The sequence below is a fragment of the Candoia aspera genome, chromosome 3 (genome assembly GCF_035149785.1).
Source record: "Candoia aspera isolate rCanAsp1 chromosome 3, rCanAsp1.hap2, whole genome shotgun sequence".
NCBI classification, from domain to species: Eukaryota; Metazoa; Chordata; class Lepidosauria; order Squamata; family Boidae; genus Candoia; species Candoia aspera.
The window spans coordinates 85983696-86007572 of NC_086155.1; the positions used below are offsets into that span (position 1 = coordinate 85983696).

The 23877-nt window shown below is 37.1% G+C and overlaps 1 protein-coding gene across 1 annotated transcript in view; it reads left to right on the forward strand.

Annotated features, from left to right (window-relative positions):
• DPYD (dihydropyrimidine dehydrogenase) overlaps positions 1-12414 on the forward strand; it is a 643333-nt gene extending 630919 nt beyond the window's left edge. Inside the window, exons 22-23 of the mRNA XM_063298272.1 lie at positions 5127-5267; positions 10051-12414. Coding sequence (XP_063154342.1) covers positions 5127-5267; positions 10051-10242 — 333 coding nt within the window. The 3' untranslated portion in view covers positions 10243-12414. The remainder of the gene's footprint in view (positions 1-5126; positions 5268-10050) is intronic.
• The last annotated feature ends 11463 nt before the right edge of the window (positions 12415-23877 follow it).

The following is a 23877-nucleotide window of genomic DNA, read 5'->3' on the forward strand; positions in this document are numbered from 1 at the left end:
TTGGGGTTACTTCACCTATTTCTTTTAGTCTTTTTTGCTTGTGGAACCCTTCTAATTTCTAAAATGCTTTACAATCATATTCTTCTCTCTGCTCCCATAGCATCCTTCTCAAGTTGTTGGTACATTTCATTGGGTTATGGGCCCAGGTTTTTATTTATTTTTTTCAGAAAGAAATTTTCTTTTGGGGGCTTGTTTTGTTTTCACTAATGTCTTCAGTTATGAGGTGAAACAAAAAAGATATTTGGGGAGGATAATCCAGAGGCATTGTTGGGGGGAAAAAAGGAGAAATCCCAGTAGGGCTGGTCTTTTACCCACAAAAATATTCCTGAAATGATGCTAAATTATGTTGCTAGTTAATTTGGCTGCAACTCTAAGCTGTGGCAGTTAAAAGAACAAAAGCAAGTGTCATCACTCATCCAGTAAGCTCTCCTCCTCCCATTTCTATATTATTCTAACCATCATGAACATCTCTTTTTTCATTCCCTGTTTCAACACAGACACCTTGCGAGCCAAACATCTGGTTCACTGTTAATTTACAATACACTTTCTATGTGACCTGCAAGGCATAGATTGGCAAGATCTTCCACTAGCATGTGATATAAATCTACATAAGCGTAAATTATTAATCCCCTCATCCTCCCCTATTTTCAGTCAATGGAACCAGCATCATTTCTTTTTCTTCTTTTCACTTTTAAAAGAGTTCAGTGTGCTGTAGGGCAATATTCTCTGGAGAGGCAGAATCTGACAACAACTCAGGAAAATAGATAGTAAAATTTGCCAGAAATTTCTCAGGTCATTCTCTTCAAAGATATTTATACCACTTTGTCCAAATTAAATCTATATTCTTAGCTCTTCCTCTTAACATAAGAAAACTTGGGCTTTGGAAACAATACAGGCAAAGCCCACTTTATTGTCTTAAAATATGTGAGTTGAATCCACAGTTCCAATTAAAATTTACATCAGTTCACCATGATGGAGTATGCTTCAAAGAGGGAACTTGAAATTTTCTAACAATGTGGGTAGAGTTGGATTTTTTTTCTGAGATTCTGCTTACATGAGAAATTTGAGTTCAGACCAATCATATCAGCCTGTTGTCATATCCTTCCTCATTCTTCTCTCCTAAGATGTAGTACAATTTAACAAGTGCTTCCTTATCCTGATAATCAGTCACCAATGTAGAATGCCATTGGGGAAAATGAGTAATGTCATGATATTAAGTTTTATTGTACAGTTTTTGTGTACAGTGTACTTTTTGTGAAGTGTACAGTTTTATTGTACACTTCAAATGGGAGAGTTGGTATAAAATTGCCCTTTTTTGGAAGCAGCCTTGTGTTTATCTTAACATATACTTTGTCCTGAGCTTGAGAATTGGACACTGCCCAGCAGAACATGACAACCATGGCTGAAGTAGAATGATTCCGTTCCCTGATTTGAATCTACTAATTAACCACCACCACCCCAATCTGTAGAGCACTGACAAATTAAGAATCTATTCAAGTTCTATTTTCTGTTCTGCTTCTGTTTTCCCAGCAGCTAAACTGTTTTGACTATGGAATTAGGTCATTACCATCAGAATTATCCACTGCCTCTGGTTTTGTTCACACACCTGGTAGCCCTACTGACAAAAGATGAGCCACACAGATGTCACCAAGGGCAGAATTAGGAAGCAACAGGATAACAGAGGTCTAATTAAGGGCAGGATTTGGCTGGTGGAATTCTCATTACTGAACTTAATGCACCAGTCAGAAAGAACACAGCTTGACTATCAGAAGAACTGGATTACCCTCATAGTGAGTTGGCAGTTAGGAAAAATATCATTACACTTGTAAATTCAACCACTGTAATCCAGAGGAAAACAAGATAAGGCAAATATAAAGTTCCACAATGCTATCTTACAATATCTGCCTTTGAGGAGAAGCCCCAAAAGAGAGATTTTAGAAGAGAGAAAGACAGAAAGCAAAAAAGATCCAGCAAATTAATCTCAATACATAGACTATATTATTCCTAGAGCTTCTTTACTAATCCAAGGAGAAAACTCTAAGGGGGATTAGAAGGCCATAAAACGGTGCACCTACAAAGCATTTTCTGTTCCTTTTGTTGTTATTATAGCTACATAACTTGTTTACCTGCTACTTTTCATACAAAGAAAGTCTCGTCAAACCTTTTTTAAAACCAAAGAAAGCTGTAGATCTGCAAGCATTAAATAAAGTGGCAGAAATTGTAGAAATAAATAATGCATGGAACAAAAGCTATATATCTGCCTCTTGCTCAACAGTGATGGTGAATGGCAGTAACTGCTCTAGCAGATCAAATTACACAACAAATTAATATAGCCTGGTGCCTCCTCACCAGATGTTTTGGACCCCAGTTCCCATCAATTCCATCCAGCATAATACTGGCAAAGGATAGTGCGGATTTCAGGCTAAAACTTCTGAAAAACCTTAGGTGCCAACCCCTGAAATGGACAGTAAATTAAAATTGCTGACCCAGCTCCTCAAATGTTATCTTTTTACCTCTTTTTGAAAAATAGAACTAATTACAACTGAGTCATGGTACCTTATGGCCAACGTCCAGAAAAAAGGTCTTAAGTGGACTTCCCTCTAATGAAATCCATAAGGATTTAAGTGCATATTAGGTACCACTGATTTCCATGAGATTTAAGAATGTCTGACTTTGTTTTCCCCCTGAGAACAGACTTGAAAGCACATAAAAATAAAGTGGAATGCTCGTCAACATATTAAAGAGCACTATTTGTTGATCTATAAATAGATTTATTTGTAGAATAGTAGGAAGACATTTTATTATACTTAAATTCCAGTTCCATTCAGCACATACACTTTGGAGAAACATTATTTTATTTTCACATAAACTAAATCCAGTATGATGTGCTAAAGCAGATGAAATGTGGAGGAAACAGGCAACCCAAAGATTTGTGCTCCCTGTTCCCTGCATTTCTTCAAGGAACTTTCATAAACAGTTTGGGATGCAGCAGAGAAGTTCTCTGGATTTGCAGACATTGTAGATTGTATTGGTAGTCTCCATGTACTCTCACAAATACATTATACTCCTTACAGAACCCTCAACCCTAGTTAATATTTCAAGCTACTTATGACTTTTTATACTAAGGTAAAGCATAACAGTGCATTATAAGCTTGAATCTATCCCCCCCCCCAATATTCAATTCAGGGCCACCTTATTGTCCCAAAGTAACTTTCCTGGAATCCTCAAAATTGGTCTTTTGTGAAATGTCAGGTTTAATGGCTTCTTTAAGCTACAGTTCTATACCCATCTAACTGAGTTTCTATCCCATTTAATTATGGGGGTTTATTTCTGAGCAGTATGCATAAGATAATAATACAAAACTACTAGCATGTTAAAATATCTTCGATGCAAGGCTTGTTCTGTCTGAGACACTATCATGTAGATATTAAATGTGGTCCCAATACTTCTCCTCCAACCCATGATATATCAGAAACATTTTGTGGAATTACCCAATTCATTTTATGCTGGACTATATTTATTTTTCCTACAAAAGTTTCAAATTTAGAGCAGGAGTCTAAATTCACTGGGATAAAGAATACCTTTGTGGAGGCAAGGATGGAGAATCTGTGAAATATTATGCATAATAATAACATGGTATCAAAGGGAGCCATTGATTTCAAGGATTTGGATCTAGACTTATAAGAGTAAACTCACTGAAATCCATGGGACAAATTAGTCATTACTAACACGAGCTTCATTTACTCCAATGGATCTCTCTATGTAAGAGTAAATCTGGATTCAATATACTTAAAACCACTATCCCAGGGCTTCCCAAACTTTTTCCTACATTACCCAAAACCGCTCAACAGAAAGTCCTTTTTACCCAATGTAGGTAAAACACTTTAATGGGTTCATGTGTCATTACCTAAAGGAAAACCACTTTTACCCAAGTTTGGATAATTTACCCAGGTTTGGGAAGCACTGCTCTACCCTACAGACACTGCTAGATTTTCAAATTTCTCCCTCCCTCCCATGGAGGCTGGAATTACAAAAATTGGAATACTGGAAAACCTGAAACACTGTGGGAAAAAACTGGCATGTAACAGATGACCATAGTGTTAACCCCACTTGCTCTTTCAAAGGAAACTAATGCTTTTTGCAGTTTCAGAGAGTGGCAGTGCCAGTCCTATATGATGTTGAACCTGAGACCTTCTCCATACAAAACATGTGCTTTAGCCCTGAGCTACATCCCTTTCCCTAACAGAGCCTCATTATGTCTGATTACCTGTGAAAAATAAGGCAGATGCCACTCCACTTGAGCAAGTTTGTGACTGACTAATTACCCCAATCTTTTAAAGATTTATCCTTTAAGAACTAATGGATAAGCTCTTTCAAAAAAAAAAAAACATTTCTTCTAAGCAGATTCTTGGACCAATTCTACAATCAATAAATAATTTTTCCAGCACTAAAGTGCAGGATACCCTCTTGAAACAGGAACTGCACAATTGGGTCAACTGATTTAAAAACAAATGATGATTGCAATAATATGTGTTAGTTTATCAATCCATTTGCATATTCTTTCCAATGGTTGCATTTTTGTTCCCTGTTGTTTAATGGACCCTTTTCCTTGTCTCATAATGAGTTCTCAGAGGTGTGCTAATGAACACTAGCTACGGATAGGCAAACTGAGTGTGTGTGTCATAACACATCTCTTTTTTGCCCCCATTTTTCTTCCTGTTGCACTGAACAATGGTCATTGAGAATAACTTAATTTATGCACACAGATCTGATTCTTTTTTCTCTTGTGGTTTGGTTGGTGTTTTTATGTTTTTTGTTTGTTTGTTTTTAGCAGCTCCATTATTTGAATTGCTTATACATCAATACCTGCTAGCCACATTTTGCAGTGTCCTGGGTATGAAATGCTTTTGACTTGTGCCATCATTCCCAGCATTGCCATAGTGGTGACAAACAACATCCCATGGAAACATGCTGTCAAGTGCTCCTCTTTGGCCATAAAACAGCCTTGGATATTTCCTAAGTGTTTCAGTCATCTTTTCTTTTCTTTTCTTTTCTTTTCTTTGTTTTGTTTCATTTCATTTTGTTTCGTTTTGTTTCTTTCCCTCTCTCCTCTCCCCTCCCCCTAGGATGTAATTGGAAAAGCACTGCAGTATACTGGAACATATGAAGAACTCAGTAATACCGAACAAGTTGTGGCTGTGATTGATGAGGAAATGTGTATCAACTGTGGCAAATGCTACATGACCTGTAATGATTCTGGCTACCAGGTAAGAACACAGCTGTAATTAGCAAAAAGGCACTGTGAGTTGTCTTTCTGCTGCTGAGGCAGAAGGATTCCACTGTCTCTTGATGGGCAGGTGGGAAAAGTAGATTTACAAGATACTGGAAATTAACATTGGCACACTCCCAGGTATAGACTGCATGAACCATGTCTGATCCATTTGCAGAGGTTGTCAATAAAGCGGGTTTCTTAGAGACTTGGGATACACAGTGCACGCTCTTGTCTCCCTCTCCCTCCCCCCTTCATTTTTCTTTCTGCATATCATCTATTGCTAAGCTGCCATGTTTCTCCCAGCATTACATGCTGCAGAATGCTGTTGAAGACAAGATGCATTCAGAACATGTTGGAGAAAAAGTAATTATTTTGGTGGGTGCGGACTAGAGAGTATTTAAATAAGTAAAACTCAAGTAAATTTAATTGTTTCAGTGACAACATCAGAATCTCTATTAGAGCAGGAAATTATTTTCTTGTTTTTAATAGTATTGATCTGGTATTGGAATCTAAGAAATCTCTTTAAAATCCTGGCTGATGATAGGATAACTCCAGTTTAATGTAAAATATATTAATTATAATTTACACATACACACATGTACATATGTGTGCATACAAATATAGAGACCCATATAGACACATAAACATATAGATGTACAAAAAGTAACTTAACATAATGGAATCCAATGTTAGATTCAAAGTTATAATTTAATATTAGACCCCACAGTAGAAACTAAAATTTCCCTTGGACTTATCAGGAAGCCCAAATGATATGGTGTGGAGGTAAAATAATTAGAAGCATAATAATGCAAAGAGTTCATTTAATGAAATAATGCAAGGAGTTAATTTTATTTAGTGAGTTAAACAAGATGGGGTCTGGTCACTATGTACAAGCAAAACAAAAATAGCAATGACCCACTCAGCAAGGCATCCCATCCATCTCAACCCAATGCCTGGGAGAACAACCAGGTCTTCAAGATGTTATAGAATGCCAACAGGGTGGAGACCACATGGATTTCAGGGGGGATCTCATTCCAAAGGGCAGACACCACAACAGAGAAGGCACTGTTTGTCCAATAGATGGCACTGTTTATAATTTGATGGTGCTGTTGTTGAACATAGTGAATACCCAAGGCTTGTTTTGCCCACACAAAAGTATATTCTGCCTCCTTTACATGTCACAACAACAAAAATGATGCAAACACACTATGTTATATATCTAGCCCGTTTGAGAAATTTCTGGAGGACACAATTGAGTCTGGTAACACAGCATTCAATAATGCTCCATTTTTGTTCATTTCAATAGGAGTTACTGGATCCCTATAACTTTGTAAGCTTAAAGTGATTCTTAATAAAACAATGGAGATGAAACACCAGAGAATAGGTTTCCCAATTGTCATTGGGAAACACATGAAATATGAGTTGGTTTGGTATTGTTGAAAAATGGTTCACAAATATTTCAGATTTCTTCTGGGATCCACACTCTATTGGTTTAGATAGGTTATACTGTTGCAAGACAGTCATGCATCCATTACAAATTAAGCAAATATACTAAGGAGCAAGACAGAGGATGCTGAGAGAAGCAAGGCTGTGGGGGAGGGGAAGCTAAATTAATAAAGAAGATCCACATTCACATTTTGGGCATTTAACAAATTGTTCTCCTTGATCTATTCAACTCGATTAAAGTGTATCATGTTTAGAGCCAGACTGATAAGGGCTGCGTGCTTTGACAAGGGGGAGGGGCAGTGTTTTAAGAAATTATCACATTAAGAAGATTTGGATGGGTAGCAATCTATTTCAATCTAGAATGTTTAGTGAAAATAAACTAATGGGCACAGAACAAGTTCTCTCGTCCCCCCTCCCCTTCATCGCATCTTATCTTTATTTCCTGCACTTAGTAGTCCAGACAACCTGGTGTAGAACTGCAACCTGCGAGGGTCCCAGAGCTGTTACCCAGGAATTGTGTCACTAAAAGTCCAAAACACTTAGAGGACATTTTTCTTGTTTTAGATAGAAAAGATTAATTTAGCAGAAGTGTACTAGATATTCATATAATTTTTAAAGTAAAAAAAATATTACTAGAATTCAGCATTGTTATCAGCAAACAAGTTTTAATTCTGACTTGGATATGAGTTAACTCCCAAGTTTCAGAAGTTGTCCTGAAACTTCTCTAGGAAGCAAGGATGTCTTCCTCCCTCCCTTCCTCCCTCTTATGATTCTGTTTGCACTGGCACAACCTCAAGAGCTGATAGCTGTGGCATCATTTTTGCAATGCCTTTGCAAAGCAAATATTCCACAATGTCCCCAAGCACCAACCAAGTTTTTAGTAAAGTTCATTTTTAGATTAGCAGAGGTTATTGAAGAGCAGGGAACTGGAGCAGAACAGCCTAAGTCCACATAGATATTGGCAGAGAAAAGTTTATGCAAATAAACAGAAACTAAAAAAAATTGATGCACATGGTAAAAAAACAAACCAAACAACCCTATAGGAATCAAAGATTAAAAAACTACCAGCACTGAGTTTGTCTGATAGAGAGCTGTTATCAAAGATGTCATAGCCTAATAAAATGTACTATAATATGTTATAGTGACAGTGCTGAAATAATTTAGTTTGCTTGCAACAGGAATAATGTTCTGATGGTGTTTTATTTTTAGCAGTGGAATAGTGCTATCATGAAAGTGTGGCCATTAGTTGCACCATTTTCCAGCCAAGGCCCTGTGCTTTGAGCATGGATTGCTGGAAAAGAATAATTTGTTGATTAACAAGGGTGTTCAATCTACTAGCTGCAATGGAAGACTCACTGGTCCATTTTAAGTGTGCTTTCTACTATAGTTGCTGTAGAAACTACAGCACCATTCACCCTCTACACCATTCACCCAATAACTGGTGAGCCTTGAGGATTCTTCATTACAAAGGCTGTTCATGAAGGTTGCTTTGTATTTTCTTAATTTTTTGTGCTCGTGGTAAAAAGACAAGTTATACGCCTGAATACCCAGCCTTATGTTCAAACTGTTTGTGCTGTTTCTGGATTTACCTGCAGTTTTCTGGAGCCAGTTTGTGGTCCATGAGGCAACAGACAGCCTGGTTAGTTTAGCAGGAAACTACCATAGGAAGCATTTAAATTATAGTTTCCATCTTTAAGGAAGATCTATGCCCTACTTGCACCACACCTTTGACTGGAGCAAACTAGGCAGCTAGACCCCTGGAGCAGTTCCAACCCCTTGTAAGAAGAATAAAAACTCCTGCATCTGGGAAGTGCATCCCTTTGGCCTACACAAATACATGAAGTAAATAAACCTTTTAAAAAGTAAACTGTCTGAACATCTGCTGTCTCTGGAGTTACAGAAGCAGAGCCACAAAAAAATGACATGGCATGGCTTGAGGTGTACATTAAAGATTTTTCAAGGGTTTCAGTAGGTACTTTGAAAAGAGGTACATTATGTAAGAAATTCATCAGTGGTAAGACTGGCTCCAGTTTACAGCTTGCAGAGTTACAAACCTTAGGGAGCAGAATGGTAGGCAGCAGTATTGCAACCAAAACTCTCCCCACGACCCGAGTTCGATCCCAGCAGAAGCTGGATTCTTGGGTAGCCGGCTCAGGTTGTCTCAGCCTTCCATCTTTCTGAGGTTGGTAAAATGAGTACCCAGCTTGCTGGGGAAGGTGACAACTGGGGAAGGCAATGGCAAACCACCCTACTATAGTCTGCCACGAAAACGTCACAAAAGCGGCATCCCCCCAAAGGGTCAGACATGACTCAGTGCTTGCACAGGGGACCTTTCCACCTTTCACAATAGGCTACACAGAGAGTCAATTTGGTGTAGTGGATAAGGCACCAGGCTAGAAACTGGGAGACTGTGAGTTCTAGCCCTGCCTTAGGCACAAAGCCAGCTGGGTGACCATGGGCCAGTCGCTTTCTCTCAGCCCTGGGAAGGAGGCAATGGCAAGCCACTTCCGAAATCTTGCCAAGAAAAATACAAGGACTAGTCCAGGCAGTCACCAGGAGTCAACCCTTCCTCAAAGACACATACAAAAATAATAGTCTACACCAACCCTTTGAAAGAGATTCTTCAGCATGTGCAGCAGCACATGCAGAACACTTTTTTCACTTGTTAAAGCAGCTGTGTCTTCTTCAAGATGCCCAGCTGTCTGCCCACCCCTGTGTTTGCACAGCCCCTTCCCACTGCATTGCACACATTCTGAAGCAACTCTTTCAAAAGATTTGCATAGCTCAACCCTCTCATCAATGAAACTCATCCCCTTCTTACTTACTTATTTTGTAGATGCCTTTATTTATCATGCATGTAAAATAATAACAGCAACAGTAATGAGGGAAGGGGAGGAATGATTTTTCCCACTGTCCCCACCATAACTGGACACCACTGTGAAACTTTTGTGCTATAATAATGCCAGTAAATCAGTATGTTGTGAAGGAGTAACTTTTCAAAGCGACACATATTTTTGTGGAAGTTGTGCAGCTTGTGCTGAGGCTTGATTTTGTTCGTAGCTGCACTGGGATGCACTGAGCACATAAGAAAGAGAATGAGGACCAAAGGGAGGAAAGAGATTTCTACCGGAGCCCAGTTTGCCCCAGTATTTCAAATACTTTTTTGGAAAATGTATTTTCCTAGCCATTGAAACTGTTACTGTAGCTGCAATGCGGTACCGAACAAAGACTTCTCCCGGCACCTCAACTACAGGAAATGCAGATGCTAAAAATGGGGTGGTTTTTGACCTTTTCTGTGAGTGACATCAATGTTGTTTATTTCTGCTTTCCAGGCTATACAATTTGATCCAGAAACCCACCTGCCCACTGTTACTGACAGTTGTACAGGCTGCGCTCTGTGTCTCAGTATCTGCCCTATTATTGACTGCATCCGAATGGTTTCCAGGACAACCCCTTATGAAGTAAAGAGAGGCCTGCCCTTAGCTGTGATCCCCGTGTGCTGTGGAGATCAGACCAACAGTTAAAGGGAAACTTCTATTTGCTTGATTCTATTGATTTGCTTTCTAATTAGTACCAGCCAGTCCAGCACATTTTAGCAAGCAGAAGCAAAGATGGAAAGAGAAGGAAAGGTAGAGAGAGAGAGAGAGAGAGAGAAACCTAATGCACTAATGAGAGGCCATATAAAGCTGGCTGAATTTTCCAATTTATTTCCCCTCTCTTTCTCTTTCTGATCTTCAGACAGATAACAGTTAGTTTGCTCGATGTAACTTGGCTTTGCTTTTCCTAAGATGCATAACTTTTTTTTCTCTCTCTCTCCCTTTCACAAATTTTTACACGTTCTGATGATTTGGGTGATTTTTCTTCCCTCTGACAACAGATGAAATTCAGGGAACTTTTTGTAATCATGTAAACCCTAACACATGGACAAACTTTGTTACCATGGAAACATTGGGTAATTACACATTTCATTTCCTTTTAAAACTGGGTTTTAGAAGATGTAATTAACTATATAACACACAAACAAAGCATTGTATATCATGGGGGGTATACTTTTACAGAAAGATATAAAAAGAGGGTTAAGCTGCTATTTCTGAACAATTAATCAGTTTTGATAGTGGCAGCATCTGGTGCTCTATTACTGTAGTTCTCCCTAAATTCTAGTTCTCCCTAAATGCTACTCTGACTAGGCATTAAAAATCGAATGTGCAAATACAGTGCACTTTTGTGACTGGATGTTTTCAGTTGGTAGCACAATTTTGTTGTTGTTGTTCTGTTAATGAACTTCCAGTCCCTGTCTATTAACTCTAGTCTTTCAAATGTAAATATAGGACATTTTTGTTGCATCACTGTGTGTTGGCAGAATGAGGTTATTCTTGAGGCACTAGCAGAGGACCAAAAGTAATTGCTTCAAAGTTTCCTTAAGCAAGGTTTTCTGCAATTCATACGCACAGTGCTGGACACAATAATGTTGTGCTATCAACCTAGACGGACCAGTGAGGCTCAGAAGACATGGCCTTTCTGATCACCACAGATGGCACCTGACAACAAATGGCATCTACTGAATATTTCCCAACTGCAAAGTCCATTTCATGATTGAGCTCCACTGGGCCTAAACTGAAGCTCCACAAATCTTTGGAGAAAGATGGTCCAGTAAAGACACGGTGAAGTTCTGTCAAGGCAGGATGTCTAATAGATGCACAAGGTAGGACCTCTAAAAGGAACCCATTACTGTTTCTTACTATGAGATCCATTCCTCCCCATGATTCTGGCATGCAAACTCTCTTGACTTACTACACAGAGAGAAGCAGCCGATTGGATTAGTATAAACAAGGTAAAAGCTGTCCTCACCCTTTTAGGGATGACCAGACATGTTATTGTGAACCCTCAAAATAGGAGTTCATCTGAGGGGAAGCCACTAGTGGGAAATACACAAAGCCTCAGTAGCAGAAATATCAGTGCAGTTCGCAAAAGAAGTTATGAAATACTGGCTACCCACCAACTAAACAGAAATCACTAGTAGAAGGGATTTCTCCTCCTCCTCCTGTGCTTCTGCTACAGCAGGAGTGGGTGTGAAAGCAACGAAAAATCCTATCTTCTAAGTCAGAGATCATGTATATGATGTTGGATAAAATTCTGTATATTCCCACACAAGAAGCAATACAGTAGAAATGTGCAAACGTTCTGAAACCATATTTACTCAAAGCCATATCAGTGCTTTAATAACTTTCTGATTACATGAAAAGATTACCAGCTACATATTCTACTATAAGTACACAATCATTTTAAATTGCAAAATCTGAGGTAAATAATTGTTAGCATATCAGTGCCATATGTTCCAAAAATGTTATTTTGTATAATAAATATTCAAAAATAGAACATGTTTGTTTACCATAAAACTGAGATAAGGATTTTCCACCATTCTGAAACAGCGTGTTATCATCGACTTATTTCTCATTCTCAGTTGGGTGTTTTCTTGTACTAATACTTTGCTAGCTATTTTATCCCAAAGAAGCTGCAAGAAAACCATATGTTGTTCAATATTTAAAATAGCAAACATTGTATCCATTTCACTGTACTCTCTGCCATCAACTAAAAATGCAAAACTTTGATTGTGCATATTAAATAATGCTTGTGTTCAAATTTCTGTATATTTACATAGTTACAAATAAATCAAAATTAAAGAATATTATACAACATTTTAAAATGTGTTTTTCTTGGCATTTTGTGTGCTTTTTTAAAAAGCAAGTCAATCTGCATTTTATATATTATAGGCTTCCAGTTCTCCAGAATTAGGTCTCTCCTTTTTGATCACTTGCTAGCAAAACAGTCATATATAATCCAATCATTTTATATTGGTGAAGCTGGGCTTGTGGCATTGAATGAAGTTAATAATAATAAAGAAAACGTTTTTCATTAACCCACTATCAGAAAGAGCTCTACGGATTTTTAAAAACTTGATAGAGGGTTTGCTGTGCACCTACACCCAATTCAAAGCTTTACTATTATGCAGAAAAAGCAGGATTGTCCCTGGACTGTTTTATGGCAGTGTTATTCACATCTCTCCATACCAAATGAAGCCACTATGCTATGTATTGTTCTTCATTTATCTCAAATAAAACTAATGTTGCTATACATTTATTTGTGGGGGTTGTGCATGTCAGAGAGCTGCAAAGAACTGTTGGTTGTTAATAAAAATCAAGTTTCTGAATTGCTCATGTTTATAGAGCTTGGTTCATAATAATTTGAAACTTCTTTTATATTTTTGCTATCGGTTATTTTTTCTTAAGAAATGAAATCCTGACACATAACACTAAATGTTACAAAGAAGTAACAAAGACTATGTCATTACTGTTTTAACAAATGACATACTAATTCACTCTGCCAGGCAACTAGTTATACGCTCCTCAAGTAACTTCTTGCTAGAAAAGGAAATTTCCCTCAATATTTAAATATTAAATCACTGTGACTAGATATATAATGCAATAAAAAGTATCTTCTTGTTTTCTGTGATAACACTATGCATAATTTCCTTATTAAAAAGAAATAGTCCTAAAAACAATGTTTGCGTGTGTGAGAGAGGGGGGATTTTTAATTCACATCACCTCTGCATAATCTTTGATCTGGTAAGTAAACTAAAGGAGGCAAAAATAGTATTTTCCCAAACTGACTTGATTCATAACTTGGCTGGTTTCACTGCTCAGCTTGCATGCTATCTTACTGCTAGCAACACCTTTATCCCTAGCAAAACTGTTAATGAAGAAAACTGCCTTCCCTTCTTTGCTCAAAAAATATATATTGTGTCCAAGAGTGGTCACTTCTAGATGACATACTGCCACTGTTTATATAAATATGTTCTGTAATTTACATGGCCCTCAAATTATGAAGATTGGAACATGCAGTTTCTAGAGTGTCTAAAACCCAACAGCAAGGTTTTATTCTTTGTATTCAGTCTTTGCCCATCACATTTGAATAACTCATCTAGAAAAGTCTTTTATTTTTTTTTTCTATAATAATTTTGAGTATTTTCACAGACTATGATGGAAATGAACCTATCTCTATTGTAAAGCAGCAAGGGAGTTCTGCCATAGTCTCATGCTCCATATTCACATCTTGTATTTCAGATGAAATTTTTCGGCTTGAAATCCCATTGCTTCCATAGGGATGTTCTGGGTATGTGTATGTTTTCCAGCTGAATGTAAATACTTTAAAAAGATACGTATGTACATTTTAAAAAATCTTTTTCAGGGATTTACTGGACAAGCAATAAAGCCTCAACCACAAACATTATTATAAGGTTGTTTTATAATAAGGTACATTCTTTTTCTCTTATATCCTCAACAAAAATAGAGGCCAATCATGACCACAACCAGTAGCTATATATCCAGACTGTATCAAAAAGTTGTTTCACTACTTCAGCCTTCCTTGAGGACCTCAGGAGACACCATTAAACAGGCTACCTGCTGTGTGTCATTATCTCGTTCCAAAGTGCTATAATTGCTCTGTCATGTGAACATCTTTGTGCTCTGTCCAAAGTGCTCTGTCATATGAACATCTTTGCCAGAACGCGAAGAGTTCTTAATTCACAACTGAACTTAGTCTTTAACTTTTAAAAAAAACCCTCTAGATTTGATCACTGTATTTTTTTAAAATACAGGATGCATGATGCAACAATTACCAACGTTGCCAATTATGAATGAATCTTAAGAATTCAGCACTTTTTTATTAAGTCGCAATGATATGATCCTATAACAGAATGAAGTGCTATTGAATTCAATTGTGCCTACTTGTACATAAATGAGTACAAAATTTCAGTTTGCTGTGATTTCTGAAGGGAATGGTTGAATATTTGGTAGACTCCAAAGAAAACTCAAAATCCTAAAAAAACAATTTATTTTCTATTGTTAAATCAGTTATTCAAGTTTTGATGATGGCTAAAAAAAATTCTGCCTTTTTCTTTTCATTTATATCATTTCAAAAACAGACAGGCAATGTACTTTTACACATAACCTTTATTTTACAGTTAAAACTTTTAAAAGACACATTGTGAGCATTTTTTCCAGCAAAGATTGGCAATTTCTATAAGCCATATGATGCTTTCTGTTCCCCCGTCCAGCCCTTTTCCTTCTGCCTTGTCTTTTTAAATTGTAAGCATGGAAAAGCAAGAATTGTTTATGAACTTATATTCTATTCTCTCTTTCTAGGTGGTGAGTGAAATATATATAATAAAATAAACCAGCAAATAAATAATGGAATATTAGCCTTGTCAATCAGCATAAATGCAGAAATAATCTATCTTATCCAAACTTGAAGTATGAAATTCACATGAGTCACATTTGCATAAGTTGGTTGGGCGAAATCTTCTATGCTTATGGTTTAGCTATAAAACTGTATGGCAGTTCTGTGCTTGTTGATATGCAGATCTTTTCTTTAAGTGAGCTAAACTGCAGAGCCAAATATAAAATGGTGTTAATGTTCACTGTGAAGCAATATAGGCCAGTTAACAGAAGGGTCTGCTAAGTTGTCATAAGAACATCAGTAAGTGGCATACAGCTATCTGAAAATGCCCTAAACACTATAGGACTTCTGCGCCTTCCTAGGCACCATCCACTCTACTTATTCATATGTACTATATAGAAAATACTAGAGTTACATTGCTAGAAAATTGCAGATTTCTCTCACCTACCAAAGTTTCCTTGGAAATAATGCCAACTTCTAACCAGCAGAAAATCAAAATGACAAAAGCATAGAAACCAGATAATAATTACCAGGATATATAAATTATAAAATTCTTAAATTGGATTCAATCAAATTCTAGTATTAGTTGAGTTATTGGTAATAATTGATAAAAATTGATAGAATTAATTCACCTGAATGCCATGTTTTGGCAATTATAAATGCTCTTATTACCTGTCAAAATTCTTGCTGGTAACTGGCTTCATGGGGATTTTGCATCCTTCAAGCAGTATTCGTTTTCACAAGTAATTAAAAAAAACAACTAAATATGACATTTTTTTCACCTCTTTTCCCATTTTCACCTTTATCTGGCAATCTCTCTTTAATTACCAGTAATTCGTGTGCGTTTTTTAAAGCCCATCCTTAAAAGGCTTATTTTAAAAGAGTCCCCTTTCTGGGGGAGATGGGCGGTGATGGAAATTTGAAATATAAATAAATAAATAAACCAGTGATGTGTTCTCAACTTTTGTTTGAGAAATAGGATCATCTTCAATACCACATTCCAACGGCTTGCACTTCCTAATAATAAAGGATTGGGGACCCACTCTATAATTTCTCAAAGTGTTCTGTACCAATCAAGTTATGCTTTTAGGCTAGGAGGCTACTTATATGTATAATTCAATAATTTAAATTGGGAATTTGACTTTTTTTGGCAACTGAAGAGTAGCTCCCATTTAGACTTACTTGGCTTCATAAAAAACCCCATGTAAGTGGAATAATCCATAATATCACATCCATCTTTAAAGAATCAGTTATAAAAATACTGTCTTTGAATAATAAATATGAACGATGTGCTTCTTGCTTCTTTGAATAAGAAATACAATTCACATGTTTATTTATATTACATTAAAAATAAATACTTAAGTGGAAGTATGCAAAACTTGGCCCTTTTATGTGGTGTTGGTTTGAGAATTCCAGCCTCTTCTAACACTGCAATTAGATTTCTGTGGCTTGTGATTGTTGTTGTTTCGTTATTATTTATTTCAATCTAGCTAGGATAGCATGGCTTAGATTGGAGGGGAAGTGATTAGGAAAGGGATGCTACTGGTGCAAAGCATCTTGGCTCAGGACTAAAGAGTCAACCTGGATACTCCTGTACTGCTGTAGAGAACAAGGACTATGATAACCAACCAATCAACTGCTCATGCTGTGATACTAATATTTTTTCGTTTGTATGTTTTTGCAGCTGCAAAATGCAAAAAGCGTGCTTTTTTGCTGGGCTTGTGTTTGGAAAGGCAGGCAAGTTTCAAAAACAAAACAAATCTTGAAAAGTAGGTTCATAATCCACACTGATTGCCACTCATCTTACATAAAATTCACCAAGGGAACGTTCTTTTTTTTTAAAAAAAAACCTCACAGGAAGCAATGGAAATATTTATTTCTTTGTTTGTTTGTTTGATAGATTTCTATCCTACCTTTTCCCCAAGAGTGCAAGGCAGCTTATATAGAGAGTTCTCTCCATTTTATCCTCAGAATAGCAACCACTTTTGTTTCCTAGGGAGATTTTTTAATATTTTCAAAAGTTTTTTTGAAAAAATAATTCCATTATTTTTGTAAGTTGAATAGCTGATAGCAATCAGGATGCACTACTATTCCACCTATTCTTGTGACCTGGGCTGAAAAACAAGGAAGCAAGTACCCCTTGTTTTCTATGGCTGAAATGCTTGAAAATGTCAAGTCCTGTTGCACTGCAATACTGCTGATTCCAAGCAGTCCAAATCTGACTGTTGCAAACTCAACACAAATGATGCAGACCATACACTTAAGCACAAATATTATACAGAAAACTCAAGTCCCAATAAATTAAATATGGCTTACTTCTGACAAGTGATATCTAGGTTTGCGGTGCCACTGTCTGTTACATAAAAATACCAATATTATAGAGATTGCATCACTGACAGATTCTGAGGTATATAAAAAGCATTTTTACAAAACAATCTCGAAGATGTCCTGCATAGACTCCCTGATTCAGCATTTGAGCTTGGCTTAAAAGAAAGAAAAAGGATGTAATCCAAATGGATAATGAAGCAGATCTTGTAGCCCACCCTGAGCTGCTGAATTCTTCTTCCCAGCATTCCATGCAAGGGCTTATGGTGGCTATGGCTATCGAAATTAATGGCCACAGGTTTCCCACCACCAGGCCCAAAACTATAAAACTATAAATACTCCTACATTTTTCTATAGTTCTAAGTCAGACTTTGATCTTAAAATCTAGTTTATATCATCTGACCTGCTTTCCTCCAATTATTCCCATGCCAAATAAACCTGCAGCCATGACGCAGTGATTTCTAGACCACCAACCACACCAAAATGAATCTGAGCTGATTGTATGTATGTATGTATGTATGTAAATTAATATTAGTGTTTCTCAACCTTCGCAACTTTAAGATGTGTGGACTTCAACTCCCAGAATTCCCTAGCCAGCATTAGCTGGCTGGGGAATTCTGGGAGTTGAAGTCCATACATCTTACAGTTGCAAAGGTTGAGAAACACTGAATCTCTATCTGTATCTATCTTCTCTCTTTTGAGACACTTAATATGAGTCAGCGGCTGAGAGCTGTCCCAACTTTGCAATGTCTGATTTTCAGCTTTACTCCTTCCAAGTCCAGTTCCTATCATGTGAGATCCTCTGGGAAGACCGGACAATGGGAAAGCTCCTTTGTCCAGGCATTAAAGGTGCAAATATATATATACCACTTTTATCTTACAGGTATATTCAGCGGACTAAGCAAGCGATGTTGATAAGAAAGCTTAAGATGATACCGAGAACACAGATCACTTCCATTATAACTACTAAAATCAGCTTTACAGAGAGACCTTGTACCAGACATTATGGGGAGACCTTTTGCTTTTTACCATGACTGTTCTTTGTTGCTATGGCAATAGAATTAACCATGCCATTAACATAATAGAATAAACTGCACTGTAAACTTCTTTGTCCTCATGGAAAACCTTACTTAGATTTCAGAATATTTGACAAGCTCAAATTCTCAGGGCTTTTTTTTTCTTTTTCTTTTAATCCCAAACCCAGGTTATTATCTCAATGCCTCGAAAAGCTTAAAAGGAGAGACAGAATGAGAGAGGGCACAGCTGTACATTTTATCATTACACTTCCCCTTGCCTTCACTGACTGCCTTTTGCTAAGTGTCCCCATGAGAAAACAAGTAGACTACAGAAACAGTGACCATTGGAAGTGAGAATACAGTCATTTAACAACCTCATAAAGGAACATACACACACCCAAGCACATACACAAATGGAAAAGCTCTCAAATAGTCTCAACGCCAGTACAAGCGTTCCTAGTTAATACTTCTTTTCCAGATAACAATGGATAGAGAAATAGTTAGGAAATGCATGTACGGAAATGAACTGTGTTCTCTGTGTGTGTATCAGAGAGACAGAGAGTTGCCAGTTAGCTTAGAAATGAGACAAGGACAGCAGCGGCTTTGGGTTTTAATTAAGCAAGCAAGCAAGAAAGGAGGAGGAGGAGGATGGGTAGTGTGTTATCTAACTGCCCAAGTTCACAAAGCCAGCACGGGCTCCACATTTGAGGGAGGAAATGCTGTTAGCAGGCCTTCTTCTCAGTTATCCCCACAACCACATTATTTATTGTGACACTGCTGCTATGGTGTCATGTCTTTGGAACCCAATTTGCACCCTTGTGCAGGACAAGGTGGTCATTTCTGCATTGTCAGAAAGAAGAGCATCCAGACTTGCACAAACAGACCTGTGTTAGTCTATATGCATACATACACATACCCAGGATTATCTTATCACAGAAGAGACTACAGGGACCTTGTAAGCCAACTCAGTGTACACAGTCCTTCTCCTTAAGATTTTTAAAGATTTTATTTTTTGGATTGGATTGGATTTAATATTGGATTTAATATTTAAGAGTGGATAGTTCTTTCAACAGAAGGCCATCACACAGAGAGCTGTCTTCTCATGATAGTTCTTCAAACCAAGGAATAAGCTGTAAAATAAAATTGTCAGACTCCTCGCCTAAATGTCAATCTAATATCTGATTGAACTCGCTGCCATTTTGAAGATATCCAGAAACCCCTTTCAGCAGACTGAGAGTCGCCAGCAAGGAGGGGTAACGAGATTGGAGTGTGAAAGAGCAAGTGGGGTTAACACTATGGTCATCTGTTACATGCCAGTTTTTTCCCACAGTGTTTCAGGTTTTCCAGTATTCCAATTTTTGTAATTCCAGCCTCCATGGGAGGGAGGGAGAAATTTGAAAATCTAGCAGTGTCTGTAGGGTAGAGCAGTGCTTCCCAAACCTGGGTAAATTATCCAAACTTGGGTAAAAGTGGTTTTCCTTTAGGTAATGACACATGAACCCATTAAAGTGTTTTACCTACATTGGGTAAAAAGGACTTTTTGTTGAGCGGTTTTGGGTAATGTAGGAAAAAGTTTGGGAAGCCCTGGGATAGCGGTTTTAAGTATATTGAATCCAGATTTATTCTTACATAGAGAGATCCATTGGAGTAAATGAAGCTCGTGTTAGTAATGACTAATTTGTCCCATGGATTTCAGTGAGTTTACTCTTATAAGTCTAGATCCAAATCCTTGAAATCAATGGCTCCCTTTGATACCATGTTATTATTATGCATAATATTTCACAGATTCTCCATCCTTGCCTCCACAAAGGTATTCTTTATCCCAGTGAATTTAGACTCCTGCTCTAAATTTGAAACTTTTGTAGGAAAAATAAATATAGTCCAGCATAAAATGAATTGGGTAATTCCACAAAATGTTTCTGATATATCATGGGTTGGAGGAGAAGTATTGGGACCACATTTAATATCTACATGATAGTGTCTCAGACTGTCATTGAGTGAATGCTTGAGCGGACTGGTCATTACAAAAATGCCTGGCCAGTTTATGTGTAGGCAGGGGAATAGGTAGAGGACCAAGGGGCAGGAAACCTCAGTTTCTGGAAGCAGGCTTCCTCGTGCTCCATATGTCCCTGGCATGAGCCCTGCCTTAGGTACTCTTCTGATGGCAAATGTATCTATTCACCTGAAGTACCTGTATTTCTGGACAGGTGTAGGGACTATAAATAGACTTTGGCCATTCTAAAGCAAAAAACAGAACAAAACAAAACAAAACAAAACCATAATCCATTTGAATTTGCGTATGCCTTGCTTCAGCCTATCTGAGGCCACTTTGACTTAGGAACAGTGATTTTTGTCTTTTCTAAAAATGCACCTCTTTTCTTCAAAGCACCTCTTTGAAAGAGCATTTCTTCAGCCTACCATACCGTATATACTCGCAGACCAGCCAAGAATTTTGGGTTCCAAAATATACTCCCCAAATTGGATTCAGCTTGTCAGAGCTCAGACTTTTAAAGACCATCACAGCCTTAAAATTGTGTTTTTATAAATGATGACAAAACAGTTTGCAGTTTCCCACCTGTCGCTGCAGTTAAAAATCCAAGGTTTGGCTTATCTTTGGGTGACACATTTTTCATGGTATTTTGGTTGAAATTTTGAGGGTTGGCTTATCTGCGATTATATAGAGTAAGTAGATTTTTCTTAACCCAGCTTTGTCCCATGACAAGGATTGTGTTTGCCCAACTTTTGTATTTGAAGGAGCTGCAGAGAATAATCTAGTCACAGAATATCTCCTCTTAACCTCTTATTCACTTTTTGAAAATCAGCCAGAAATTGCAGTTGGAGTAGAATGCTGTTGTGTGGCTTTTGAGGAAAAGGGAGCCATAGAGCACGTATTATACTAATATTAGCTGAACTGCACAAATCAAAGTATTTCATGCTACAGACCTTCAAAGTGCTTCCAGTATCTTTTGTCCTTTCAGGGCAATCGTTGTTAAATAAATTTCCCCAGTGCGTGCATTTTAATGTAGGTTTCTCTGCATATTTAGATTAGGGGAAATGGATGCTAACAGATACTGTTAAGAATTGTTCTTCGTGTTGCAGCTAAATTCATTTGGGGAGGAATCCTGCAGACCCACTCCCACAGAGATCTATGGCAGATTTCTTTTGCGTCTGTAAGTTACATTCCAGCTAAAATGTCTGATGGCCAATGATACTGGGAGGCTTAGTCCAGTAATACATGATGCTAATAGGTGATGCTGCCCATCTCTATAATATATTGCTTAATACTTGTATTCTTGGAAATAAGTAGTAGTATAGTTTAACCATAGAATACCTTTGCAAAAGGCATTTCATGACTGACTGATAAGAAGGCATAAGTAACAACCAACTTCAACAGCTACAGAAACTCAGAAGTTGAATTGATATCTGTTTTGCATCCTCTCGCTGCACAAGTGTGGTCCTGGTTTTCATTTATGTTATTCATCTATGAGTTGTGCTTGTTACATGGTTTGGTGAGGGCATTGAACTCTTACTGGGAGTATTACTGGGAGTATTACTCTGCTTCACAAGTACAACACAGCTTTAGTAACTGCCTGGTGCTTACCTGTCTATAGTTCATCAGCTGAAGAGTTATAGTATAAGAAAAGCATGCTGAACAACAATAATTAAGATACTGTATTTCTTAGCATAGAATGGTAAAACAATTCTCTGGAATAAATCTAAACTCAGCCATGATTTAGTCTGCCTTGCAAATGCATAAACTACAAGTACAGTAGAAAAACAGTGTGGTGTAGTTGTGAAAGTGTTGTGCTGAGGCTGGGGAGACCTAGGTTCAAGTACACCTACAAACCATGAAACTTATGGGGTGACTTTGGGAAAGTCACTCTCTCTCAGCACAACTTAGGTCACAAAGTTGCAGTTGTGGGAATAAAAGTAAGGGAAATCCCAGTGTAAGCCACATTGCACTGCTGGAGAAAAGGTGGAATACAAATCTAATAAATAATAAACTCTATTGTTCCAGCAACCAAGCTATATAGGGAATGCTGAGTTCGGTATGATCACATTTGTTCAATAGGACAAGTTAGTGGGATTAAAACATAACAAGCAGTTTAAAAACTGGATCCAAGCCTAAATCCATTTTGATCAACTGCTGAAAAGCACATATTTATGACACAAAAGAAAGCTGCTATACACCAGATCAGAAAGCTGGTTCAGATTTATCAAGGATTGGCAATAGCTATCCAGTTTCAGGCAGGGTCTTTGCTAAATATATTTACAGAAGTTAAGGATTGTTTTTATAAGAATTTTATTAAGTTTGAAACAAAGATAAAAACTACAAAAAGAAAAAAAAACTAAGTGTAAAACACAAGAAAAAAGAATTTTGAAGATTACATAAAGAGGTGACTTCCGACTTTCAACAACAAGAATATGCAGCAATTTCCATAATCAATCCCTTATTTTATATCAAGCCAAGATCACATTATTTCTATAAATCATTCCATTAGCACATTATAAAACTTACTAAACATAATTGCTCCTTCCCCTTATATTAAAAGAAAAATAAATATATAAACCTTCAAATCAACCTTCCCCCCCAAAAATAGCATTTATTTAATTTTTTTCCTTCCTACCAGTATTCTATATATTTCTGTCCACTATAATAAAAATCAAATTATAAAAACATTTAAATTGTTTACTTTTATAATCAATAATACTGTAACAATCTTAACCCTATTAAATCTAAAACAAATCAAATATTATTATATCTTATAAATCTTAAAAATCAAAGAAACCTTAAGAACAATCCATTAAATCTTAATCCAAATCATTAAAGAAAGATGAAATCACACAAGCCTTAATATCAATCCAAATAAACATTCTTATTTCTCTACCGCGCCTCAAAATAAACCAAAACATTTATATATCTCCACATTACACACAAGGCATTTTTCATACAGAAATCAAACAGCCCAACTGCCCCCCTTGGAAACTCAGACTTCTCAGTAAAAGAAAAAAACCTCCCACAGAACAAAGCCTCTTCTTTCCCATAACATTCCACCAAAAAACAACTATTTGCAATTCAGTCTGTTCTTTAACTCCTTCATTACTAAAATCTGGTCATCTGGCACAACAAGAGCTTCAATTTCACTGTTGGTAGAAACATCTCCTTCATTAGAATCAACTTCTTCCACAAGCTCCTCAGCCAGATGAAACATTTTAAAGCTGATATTTTCTTCAATGTCCCAAATATCTTGCAGAGTAGTTTGACAGGTATCATGAAAGATCTGTTTAAACTCACAGTGAAGCTCACAATGGAACTCTGAGACAGTCTCCTTGAAATCCTCCATCTTTCAGGCAGTAGATTATGGTGCCTCCTAGATACTTGCACCAAGTGAGTGTAGGAGTTAATGAGTTAATAGAAGATCTCTGAAAGTTGTTGACACAGGAGAAAGTATGCTAACAAGCAGCTCTCAGAGAAAGTAAACAGAAAACTGAAGATTCAAAACAGCAGATTCAACATGTAGGAAAATGTTAAATCCTTCAATACAAAAATTATAACAGGGAGACAATTATTTATTCTCAATC